The 12,397-nt window shown below is 39.5% G+C and overlaps 1 protein-coding gene across 2 annotated transcripts in view; it reads right to left on the reverse strand.

Moving 5' to 3' along the window:
* BBS5 (Bardet-Biedl syndrome 5) overlaps positions 1 to 12,397 on the reverse strand; it is a 35,888-nt gene continuing 23,491 nt past the window's right edge. Inside the window, exons 7-12 of one of the 2 annotated variants that reach the window (XM_066279756.1) lie at positions 11,599 to 11,694; positions 7,112 to 7,174; positions 5,216 to 5,350; positions 1,368 to 1,451; positions 554 to 577; positions 1 to 397 (exon numbers count right to left, since the gene is read on the reverse strand). In XM_066279756.1, the coding sequence (XP_066135853.1) occupies positions 296 to 397; positions 554 to 577; positions 1,368 to 1,451; positions 5,216 to 5,350; positions 7,112 to 7,174; positions 11,599 to 11,694 (504 nt within the window). In that variant the 3' untranslated portion in view covers positions 1 to 295. The remainder of the gene's footprint in view (positions 398 to 553; positions 578 to 1,367; positions 1,452 to 5,215; positions 5,351 to 7,111; positions 7,175 to 11,598; positions 11,695 to 12,397) is intronic. The other variant, XM_066279757.1, reaches the window with a different exon arrangement.

A 12,397-nucleotide genomic window follows, 5' to 3' on the forward strand; every position in this document is an offset into this window, starting at 1 on the left:
TCTTTATTAAATTCAATATGATACAGGCATTTAATATCCAGAGACTAATAATTTACAAGCATTAGGTACAAAATAAACATATTTACAAACTAGATACACTTTGATTACAATTTTAAATATAATTTTTAGAAAACTGACAGTAAAACCCTAGAAAAATGAGTTTTTCCTTAATCATTAAAAACTCTTTCTTAAAAGCTTTTTCTATCATTGTAAAAACTATTCCATGCCTTATAGTTGAAAACCAGTATCTTTAATCTTGAAATATCTTTAAATAGAAATCCAGCTCAACTCAAGATCAACTCATTACTTCCCAAAGTCCCTGTAGAGTGAATCCATCCTTCAATTTCTCTATTGCAAGCCCCAGTTCTTCTGAATATACAGGTTCACGATCTTGTTGCTTTTTGTGGGGTAAAAGGATGAGATGGGAATAGAGAAGGTGGGCAAGGAAGAGGAAATAAAAAACAAAAAATAGGTTTCACATAAGTTTGTGAATACTAAGTGTTGGAAAATAGAAAGTTTTTTCCCCCATAAACTATAGGTAAAATATCCTTACCTTATTGCCATCAGCAAAATAAGCCTATAATACAAAGAAAATTATATTTCACATTCTTGATGTAATATTCTAATAGGTCAGCAGTAGGCTAAGAAACAGGTAACTAATATACAGAACAATTCTGTGACTAAACTCTTATTTTAGAGAAAAAAAGAATTGACTTAGAAGTATGAAATTTCACCCCTACTTTTTGTTTATAAGAAGATACTGGCCAAACAAAAGCAATTGGTCAACAAATGCACGTAGTTTAAGATAGCAGAAATGGTCTATAATTAGATATTTTATACTAATTTCACGCTTTTGTTTAAAAATACTTGTTCCAAGAGAGGTATGCTGGTCAGATTCATAAATGACAATATAAAATAAGCATTATTATTATTTTAGCTATTAATTAAATAACACAAATGTGGAAATGGGAAAGTTTATTCCTCAAATAAACTTATCTTCAAATTTTAAGATAATATACCTTTAAGATATATTGAAAGGAAGTACATCTCATAAAAATTAATTATAGAAAGTATAGATCTTTAATTTAATTAACTATATTTAACGTGCTATATTATTTTAAGGTGTGGAAAAGCTTTTCACATGTCTAAAATCATGTTCTCAAATTATTTCCCAGTTTGGTAATTCAAAAGTATTTTCACACACACAAAATCCTTAACTTAAAAATAATTCCTCTCCAACTGATGTTTAAAATTCTCTCAAAAGTCTGAAGGTCAATGGTGCTTTACATACTTACTCCAGTATTTAATAAAACATAACTCAGATAAAAACCCACAAGAAATTTAGTAGCCTCCTTTATGATGCTCACCACAAAAGTGTCTGGGTGATCATCAGAGTCTATTTCCACATCATCTTGAATTTGTTCAACTGTCAGAGCTTCCAGGGGCTGTGGCTGGAAATAAGATGTTAAAATGCATCAGAGACAGTAATAATTAAACAAATAATTTTAGTAAAATGTACTGAGAGAATTTTAAATGCTTGTAAAAGTATAACAATTATAAACTACTCGTCTAATAAAAATCATTATATAACATGTTCTATTAAAACTAACTTGAGAAATAAAGTTAAAACTTAAGCTTTTAAATCTGAAGTCAATATCATCAAAAGAATTAAAACAACAAAATAACACACTCAGTATGATACTCAGAGATATCCTTAAAGAAAAAACTGTCATTGGACTTCATCTGATTTTCTTTCATATAGTTAGAAAAAATAGTTTTGTATAATAGCAAATTTTCAAAATTTCCCCAAATAGTCATTAAATAGACTCTATAAAAAGTAAAAGAACTAAGATTTGTATGAAATATTCTAAAGGTAAAACAAAATATAATACTCCTACTTGTGAATTTGTTTTTCAAATATTTGAGTATCTCTGGTGAATTAGGCACTAGCATAGTGCTACCAAGGGTACAGAGTCACTGCTCTTACCTGCAAAAGGCCTGTAATCTAGTGCGAATGAAGTAACGTATAGGTAACTAAATACTAGGTTGAACCATATGAAATCGCCATTTTTGTTAGTTGAAAATGGTAAAGTATTATAATATGGTTCAACATACAAAAGTAGCTGTAACAAAAGCAATATCTATCATACTAAAAGAATTTGGAAAAAGTACAACTTTTGGCTTGTGAATCCCAGAAACTTTCACAACGTAAAGGTTGGCGTGTGATCTGGGTGGGACATTTAGGATGAGGATGATTTTCATAAGGAGGATTAGGGGAAAGGGTATTCCTGGTAGAGGGGATCAGCATCAGCAAAGATGAGAAATCACAGGATAAGGCTGTAAAATGATGAATAATCCAGTATGGTCAGTATATGAGAGTCCCATGAGACAGATTAGTTAAGTAGGGCTATAGTACTGAACAACACTAGGGAGCATCCAGTCACACTAAAGTCCATGTGAACAATGTTTGCTAGAGTTGAGCAGTGTATAGCATGCACAACCAGATACTGCAGCTGTGCAGATAAGGTGGGAAAGGTATACTTAAAATCAACTGAAATCTTTAATACCAGCCCAAAGAATTTGGACTTTATTGATATGTAATTGGTAGAGGAAGGCTGAAGGTAGAAGTGTATTATTGCTTGATAAGAGAGTGACCTGGCCCTGGCCTGGTAGCTCAGTTGGTTAGAGTATTATCCCAAGACACCAAGATGTGGGTTCGATCCCTGGTCAGGACACACAGACACAACCAATCAGTGCATAAATAAATTGAATAATGAATTGATGTTTCTGTCTCTTTCTACCTCTCCCCTTGTCTCTCTCAAATCAATAAATAAAAATTTTTAAAAAAGAAAAAAGAGGCCCTGGCCGGTTGGCTCAGTGGTAGAGCGTCGGCCTGGCGTGCAGGAGTCCCAGGTTCGATTCTTGGCCAGGGCACACAGGAGAAGCGCCCATCTGCTTCTCCACCCCTCCCCCTCTCCTTCCTCTCTGTCTCTCTTTTCCCCTTCCGCAGCCAAGGCTCCATTGAAGCAAAGTTGGCCCGGGCGCTGAGGATGGCTCCATGGCCTCTGCCTCAGGCGCTAGAATGGCTCTGGTCGCAACAGAGCAACGCCCTAGATGGGCAGAGCATCGCCCCCTGGTGGGCATGCCGGGTGGATCCCGGTCGGGTGCATGTGGGAGTCTATCTGACTGCCTCCCCATTTCCAACTTCAGAAAAATACCAAAAAAAAAAAAAAGAAAAAAAAAAAGAAAAAAAAAGAAAGTGACCTGATTCCATACTTTGAGGTTAGCCTCAGTGTTTCAACTCTGCTCAGAGCTGTGGAATTGTGTACAAGTAACACAGTCTCCCTAACTGTGAGATGATGATGTACATAACGTTCTTGGGCAGTGAATGGCAAATAGTAGGCATTCAACACAGTCGTTCAACAACTATGAATATTCACTAAGAATCTATTATGTGCCAGTTGAGACCGTGGGAGATTAAGTGGTTACAGAAAATAGACAAAAATCCCTGACTTCTTGGAGTTTATAGAAGAGACTGATAAGTATTACCAAATATAATTTATTATTTTTTTAAAATTTTATTTATTTATTTTTAGAGAGGGAGAGAGAGACAGAGAGGAGAGACAGAGAGAGAGAAGGGGGGAGGAGCAGGAAGCATCAACTCCCATATGTGCCTTGACCAGGCAAGCCCAGGGTTTTGAACTGGCGACCTCAGCATTTCCAGGTCGAAGCTTTATCCACTGTGCCACCACAGGTCAGGCAGTATTACCAAATATAAAGCAAGTGAGCAGAATAAGGGACAAAAAAGTGATGGGGTTGCCATTTGAGATGGATAGTCAGGGAAGACCCTCCAAAAGAGGTGGCTGCTGGGTAGGGATTTACATGAGGTGACAGAGTGAGCCATTATTATGTACGTGTGGCCACAGAGGGAGAAAAGAGGAGAAATGGAGGCAGAGAGAATGGGTAGAATTAACATACTGAGTGTCTATGTGCCAGGCATATTATGGACATAATCAATAACTTTTTTTTTTTTTAAAGATTTTTTTTTTTTTATTTATTCATTATAGAGAGGGGAGAGAGAGAGAGAGAGAGAGAGAGAGAGAGAGAGAGAGAGAAGGGGAGGAGCAAGAAGCATCAACTCCCATATGTCCCTTGACCAGGCAAGCCCAGGGTTTTGAACCGGCAACCTCAGCGTTTCCAGGTTGACGCTTTATCCACTGCGCCACCACAGGTCAGGCAATAACTTTTTAAATCAATAACTTTTTGAGAGATTATCTTCATTTTATAATGAGAAAAATAAAATTCAGATTTGCCTAGGATCACAAATCAATGGTGAAATTGGGATTGAAGTCAGGTTCATATGGAAAGGAAGAGATAGGAGCAGGGAACAGACTGGTATAATTGACTGAATGTGTAAAATAAGTTAATGGGAAAAATAAAGAAAGGAAACTCCAAGGTTTTGAGCACAGCTGACTTTGAAAATGCTAAAAATAAATAAGTAGTAAATAAGTAGATACATCAACAGGATGTTGCTTTTGAGAAAAATGATTCCATTTTAGGTATGCCAAATTTGAGATAGCCAATCAAGTCTGAGTGTACCTTACTGATTTGGAAAATTATTTATGTAATTAAATTATTCAACTAAATTTTAAATTTATTTTTATTTTTAATTTTTTTAAAGGAAGACTTCCCTGCCTGACCAGGCAGTGGTGCAGTAGATAGAGTGTCGGACTGGGATGTAGAGGACCCATGTTTGAAACTCTGAGGTAACTGGCTTGAGCGCAGGCTCATTTAAGCCCAAGGTCGCTGGCTTGAGCAAAGGGTCACCACTCTGCTGTAGCCCCCCCGGTCAAGGCATATATGAGAAAGCAGTCAATGAACAACCAAGGCGCTGCAACAAAGAATTGATGCTTCTCATCTTTCTCCCTCCCTGTTTGTCCCTATCTGTCCCTCTCTCTGTCTCTCTCTTGCTGTCACATACAAAAAAAGGAAGACTTCCCTGAGGAAGTCCTATTGGTGAACAAGCCGGCGACAAGACAGTGGAGGCACAAATCAGTGGGGTCCCCGGGGCCACGCGCACTGAGCGGAGTCTGCACAGTCATCACTTTAAACATAGCTTAAAATGAAACGGCACATAATATAGTTCTATCTGAGTTTTATAGATTGTGTAAAAACTATTCAACAAACAGTACATTTCACACAGTGAATGAATTACCTTTTCTTCCATCTCATAATCCACTCCAAATATAGGACTGGCAGAATACACTCTGTGAAGTGAATTGATCTCCTTAACCGATGCCTGCAGTTTTTCCACAGGATCTATTTTAAAGCCAAGAACATATCCTCCACTCTACAAGACAAAATAATAAAAGAACAAAAACAAGCCTGAGAAATGGAATTTAAGTACATATGTATGACAAATTATAGCTCTAATCGTCTTTATTTCAGGTTAATATGCAAATTGATTTTTTTGTAAGCTGATTTTTTTAAATTAAAATTTTTATTTTGAAAAACTTCAAACATATACAAACACAGAAAGAAGAGTTCAATAAATGCTTATGTAGCCATCATCCAGCTTACACAAGTAACAAAACATGCCAACTCTGGTCCATTTGTAACCTTACCCTCCCCCAGACCTCCTCCCCTCACCCACTCAGGATTACTTTAAAGCATATCCAGATATCACATCATTTCATCTGTAAATATCAGAGCTGATATTTCAAGTTTAAAAATACACTGTAGATTGTGAAGGCCAAGGGAACTAAGCTTTTCTTGAGCTAGACCTTGAAAAGGAATATACTATATATTAAAAGAAGTAAGGGAATAGCCTACCTGAGGCTAGCTCCTGGAAGAATTAAGAGAGAAACTTGACCACGATGGGTTGTTGGAGAAGAGTGTTAAAAAATTAAGTAGCATACTGTAATACGTGAGAGAAATGCTCTGGGTTCAAGTTCTGATTTTACAATAAGTCTACTAGCTGTATGATGCTGGGAAACTTTTATTACCTTTCTAAGCCTCAATTTTCTAACCATAAAATGGTTAACAAGTCGTTGTATTAAATAAAATAATGTATATCTAACATTTCGTACAGTTCCTAAAACGTAGTAAGCACTCAATGAATGGCAGCCATTATAGGCCAGGTGAAAGGAATGAGTAGATATTCATGTTTATACTTAGAATTTAGAAGAGGAATGATTTTATAAATAAGGAAATGTCTTATTTAAATGCACTTCTTCAATAACTTGGCATAATGGGGCATAGCAGTTTATAATTAGATACTATATAATCTTGTGAGAGTATAAAATCTCAAATAGCAGTGTGTGTGTGTGTGTGTGTGTGTGTGTGTCTGTGTGTGAATGTGTATCTATATAATCTTTGTTACTTAAAGCAGTGCTCCCCCCAAACCCTGAGCCACGGACCGGTACCGGTCTGTGGGCCATTTGGTACCAGTCTACAGAGAAAGAATAAATAACTTACATTATTTCCGTTTTATCTATATTTAAGTCTGAACGATGCTTTATTTTTTAAAAATGACCAGATTCCCTCTGTTACATCCGTCTAACACTCACTCTTGACGCTTGTCTCGGTCACATGATACGTTTATCTGTCCCACCCTAAAGGCCAGTCTGGATATTTTCTGACATTAAAGCGGTCCGTGGCCCAAAAAAGGTTGGGGACCACTGACTTAAACAGTCTTGTGAGTTAATCAGATCTGGAATTGAAACCTAGCCCCACCACCTACTAGTTGTGAGAACATGGGCAAGGTTTCTGAATTCTCTAGACCCCAGATTCCTTGACTGTAAAATGGGGAAAGAACAGTAATTGTATCACAGGGTTGTGTAAAGACTGAGACAATGCATGAAAAGTAAAATGACCTGACTGTGTCATTAAACATGATGATTATAATGATAATAATGTCTGTCTAACAAAGAAACATAAGCAGGATTCTTCCTGTGGGAACAATCACCACATGACTTCAAACTCTTCATTTAACTTTGTTATAGTTAGAATTCTTGGATGTAAACTGGTTACTATATAAATAAGACTAAAAATAGACTGCCAAATAGACTTAAAAATCTATTAAAGACTGATAAAATATTAAGTATCTTACCTGCTGAGAGTTTTCTATGACAAGAGCTAACCCAAATTTCGAATCTCTAATCTTTATTGAACGCTAGATGTAAAATGAAAAAGAAAAAAATGCTCGTTTTTATCATGTGATAGTAACATTTTTTTTTTAACTTTCATAGAGTAAACTACTTTTCATACTCTAAAGAGCTCTTCCTTTTCATTACACTCCCATAGAGATCAAGAAAATGAAAGCTTTCATGTTGGTAATAGGCGGCTAACTGGTAAGGCAATACAAGGATGACATCTATAATATGTACAAAATTCTCTGACTTCCAAGGAGTCACAACCTTTCTGGATTGTTTGAACCAAAGGCCAGCAATATTTCAGTTATGAAGAGTCAATGTCTTCTGTAGCTTCTAAGGCTGGGTTAGTTTGTTTATTTATTTATTTATGACAGAGACAGAGAGAGGGACAGACAAGGACAGAGAAAGGAAGGGAGAGAGATGAGAAGCATCAGTTCTTCATTGTGACTCCTTAGTTGTCCATTGATTGCTTTCTCATATGTGCTTTGGTGGGGGGGCCCGGAGGCTACAGCAGAACGAGTGACCCCTTCCTCAAGCCAGCAACCTTGGGCTTAAGCCAGCAACTTTGGGCTTCAAGCCAGTAACCTTTGGGCTCAAGCCAGCAACCATGGGGTCACGTCTATGATCCCATGCTCAAGTTGGTGAGCCTGCGCTCAAGCCAGTGACTGGGGTTTCGAACCTGGGTCCTCTGCGTCCTAGTCTGACGCTTTGTGCCACTGACTGGTCAGGCTAGGCTGGGTTAGTTTTTAAAAGTCTCATGTGCCTTCTGCTTCTTACATCATAGGTAGCTAATTTCTTTTTTGTGTGTGTGTGTGGCAGAGACAGAGAGAGTAAGAGAGAGGGACAGATAGGGACAGACAGGAAGGGAGAGAGATGAGAATCATCAATATTTCATTGTGGCTCCTTAGTTGTTCATTGATTGCTTTCTCTTATGTGCCTTGATCGGGGAGTGGGGGTGGGGCTATAGCAGACCGAGTGACCCCCTTGCTCAAGCCAGCAACCTTGGGCTCAAGCTAGTGAACCTTGCTCAAACCAGATGAGTCCATGTTCAAGCTGGCAACCTTGGGGTCTTGAACCTGGGTCCTCCATATCCCAGTCCGATGCTCCATCCACTGCGCCACCACAGTTGGTGGCTAAAAGGAAAAATAACTTGCCTGACTGGTGGCGGCACAGTGGATAGAGCGTTGACCTGGGACACTGAAGTCCCAGGTTCAAAACCCCAAGGTCACTAGCTTGAGCACTGGCTCATCCAGCTTGAGTGCGGGGTTGCAGACTTGAGCGTGCGATCATAGACATGGCTTGAGCCCAAATGTTGCTGGCTTGGAGCCCAAGGTCACTGGCTTGAGCAAGGGGTCACTGGCTCGGCTGGAGCCCCTGGGTCAAGGCACATATGAGAAGCAATCAATGAACAACTAAAAGTGCCACAACTACAAGTTGATGCTTCTAATCTCTCTCCCTTCCTGTCTGTCTCTCTTTCTCTTAAAAAAAAAGTTATGGGCATTCACAACTGGGCATCAAGGAAGGCTGGGATAGATAAAATGTAATTAGCATCAACAGGTAAGCATGACATGAGGATTAAGCTTGCTTAGCAGAAGATGAGCAGTGACGTTAGTGGCGGGGCCAAGGAGAAGGGAAGAGAGAAGCACAGTGGCAGGCAGAACCTGTAGAAAGTGATACAAAATGTACTTGCTGGCAGGTTAGAGAGAACCATGGAGGATCTAACATTATGACCAGCAGAACAAAACACAGAGAAGGGTAATCTGTGGTATGTGAAAACATATCACTCTTCCAGACAGATAGACATTGGAAGTTGAGAAAGAGAGAGGAGAAGAGAGAAGAAAGGAAGAAATGAGGGAGGGAGAAGGCGAGAGGAGGAGGAGGGAGGGAGGGGAGGACGGATAAGGAGGGGGAGGGAGGAGTAGGAAGAGAAGGGAGGAGGAGGAAGGAGTAAGAAGGGAGGAGGAGGGGGAGGAGGAGAAGAGAAGAGGAAAGAGGAAAGAGGAAGAGGGATGAGTAAGAAGGAGGAGGGAGCCCTGGCCGGTTGGCTCAGCGGTAGAGCGTCGGCCTGGCGTTCAGGGGACCCGGGTTCGATTCCCGGCCAGGGCACATAGGAGAGGCGCCCATTTGCTTCTCCACCCCCCCCCTCCTCTCTGTCTCTCTTCCCCTCCTGCAGCCGAGGCTCCATTGGAGCAGGGATGGCCCGGGTGCTGGGGATGGCTCCTGGGCCTCTGCCCCGGGTGCTAGAGTGGCTCTGGTCACGGCAGAGCGACGCCCCGGAGGGGCAGAGTATCGCCCCCTGGTGGGCAGAGTGTGGCCCCTGGTGGGCGTGCCGGGTGGATCCCAGTCGGGCGCCTGTGGGAGTCTGTCTGACTGTCTCTCCCCATTTCCGGCTTCAGAAAAATACAAAAAAAATTAAAAAAAAAAAAAAAGAAAAAAAAAAAAGAAGGAGGAGGGGGGAGGGGGGAGGTAGAGGGGGCAGGCAGAAAAGGAGGTATTAGAGGAGAGGGGGAGGGGAAAAGGGAGACTGATTAAATGGTAATTTTTATGAAAACCTTGCCTTCCCTCCAGATTACTTCACACTCCACCAGGAGTACACAGTCCTGGTTAAGAACCATAAAACACTGGCACCCAGTTTATCAATAGGTAATCTAACTAGGTGACGGTGGGTAACACAGGCCAGTAAGATAAACTGGCCAGAAGATACATATTGATACATATCTGTAAGAGTGGGGTAGAGCAATGGCTGAGACACAGAACTGAAGTTAGACTATGACTCCCTTAGTGACAGTCTGTGATGATACCAGATTGTAAACTGTCTGGGCCTGGCTGATTTCATTCCAGGAGCCAAATCTGGCAACTGTATTCTTAAATAACAAAAAGTCTTTGAAGAGCAGAAAGCACAAGGTTATTTACTACACAGTAGTTACTCAGCATAATAGAGTTTAGGTTGGCAAGCCTCAAAACACACACACACACACACACACACAAATGTAAAACAGCAATCAATAATATAAATACCAATTTATCAAACACCTATGTGGACTCTGTTCCATCTTCCCAGCCATGATTATAAATTCTTATATTTTGTTAGATGGCCAGAAATAATTCTCTTCCTATCAGAATCTATGATTTTCTGTTGAACATGTTGCTTTTCACCACCTGACTGAAAGCTCCTTGCTGGCAGACCTGTGAAGACCAGGACTTTCATCACTGTATCTCCAGCATCTAGCACAGAGCAGCTTCTTAATATCTTGCAAATGATTACATATTTTAAAGTAACTCAGAAATCAAACAATTTAGCAAAAGATAGGCTTGGAAATTTGGGAATGTTTTTCAAAGAATTTTGCCTCTCACAGACCAAGAAGTCTCTTAAAAAATAACATGTTCCAAATACACATACATTGTATCTACTCCATAAATATTTATGAATGAAACTGCTTAGTCTGTAGACTAGTTATATACTATAAGGGAGATTATCATAGGAGAACCTCACAGGATTTTCATTAGCGTTTCTATGTACCATCTGATTTGCACTGGTCTAACATAGCTTTTTATATATAAAACAAAATTCTTCAGTTTATTGGAGTTTCACCATATCACATACTTATAACAGCAGCAGCAGATTATAAACAAATTGGTCTTATATGTAGTTAGTTCTTATTTTTTAAAATTTTAAAAAGGTTTTATTTATTGATTTTAGAGAGAGGACAGAGAGAGAGAAGTGGGGGCGGAGCAGTGGAAGCATCAACTTGTAGTAGTTGCTTCTCATACGTGCCTTGACCGGGCAAACCAAGGGTTTCGAACCAGCGACCTCAGCGTTCCAGGACAACGCTCTGTCCACTGCGCCACCACAGGTCAGGCTGTAGTTAGTTCTTTTTCTGAATTTAAACAGCTTTAACTTAAGCTAAACCCATTATCATTAAAAACCATCTTGATTTCTTTCATTAAAGCGTATCTGAATACAATAAAAACAATTTATTCACAGGATTAATGATTTCATTCTGGCTTTAAAAGGGTTTGAGCAGAAAGTAGCAGGAGAGACAAAGTCAAGTGTATGGATGAGTGTGCTGAAGCCACGCCAGAACCACCACACACCTGTCTCATGGGAAGGGTTTGGCAAACGTTAGGAACCAAAACACTTTGAACGGAATCTAAGAAACACTCCTTTGAATCTGTATGAAAACTTAAATTTCTAGAATCCAATATATTTCTCTCTTAATAGCAAGTTGATAATGGTGCTGTTTCTCTTGAATGTTAAGTACAATTGGGTCTTTTCTATGTTGAAATAGTAAATTATTAACATTTTAAAACTATGATCTCAGCTAAACTGCTGCCATTAAAAAGGGAGAAAGAAGACTCATCTAATCCCTAAAGTCCTATTAACTACTGAACAGAAATTATTTATTCTGCAATAAAATGAGGTAATCAAAAAGCACATACTTACAATTTGCAGATATGGTATACTGACATTAAAAGCATCATTCATATTTGCATGCCACACAATTCTCACATTGGTAATAAAAAAGGTTCCCAAATTTCCCTGTAAAGGAGAGTAATGAGAGATACATCAACGATCATTTGTTTGAATACTTATTCTTTATTTGCAACCTGACCAGGGCCACAAAATATTGTTATATAAAAAGTGTTAGCAACACTATTCGGAACCCAAGTCCTATTAAACAATACTAAGCTTAACTTTATAAGGAATAATTCTTTTAAAAAAAGATTTTATTTATTGACTTTAGGGAGAGGAGAGAGAGAACACGAGAGAGGGAGAGGGAGAGGGAGAGGGAGAGGGAGAGGGAGAGGGAGAGGGAGAGGGAGAGGGAGAGGGAGAGGGAGAGGGAGAGGGGGAGGGAGAGGGGGAGGGAGAGGGAGAGGGGGAGGAGGAGGGAGAGGGGGAGGGGGAGGGGGAGGGAGAGGGAGAGAGAGAGAAAGGCGGGGCAGGGGGAGCGGGAAGCATCAACTCATTGTTCCAGGTCCATGCTCCGTCCACTGCACGACCACAAGTCAAGTAGGAATAATTCTTTATGTCATTCTTTCCCTCTTATTTTAGAAAAGAACTTGTAAAACACCCTAAAGATTTAAAAAAATTCTAGGAAGGCATACTTAATTATTTTTCAATAAACATGAGTTTGGTTGACAATAATATCCCTACTTTCAATAAGATGAGATATCTGATAATTTTGGAACATCTTAATTAATAAAAAATGCCAGGTGTTGTGTGAGGTGGTAAGACTCTA

The sequence above is a fragment of the Saccopteryx bilineata genome, chromosome 5 (assembly GCF_036850765.1).
Source record: "Saccopteryx bilineata isolate mSacBil1 chromosome 5, mSacBil1_pri_phased_curated, whole genome shotgun sequence".
NCBI lineage: Eukaryota > Metazoa > Chordata > Mammalia > Chiroptera > Emballonuridae > Saccopteryx > Saccopteryx bilineata.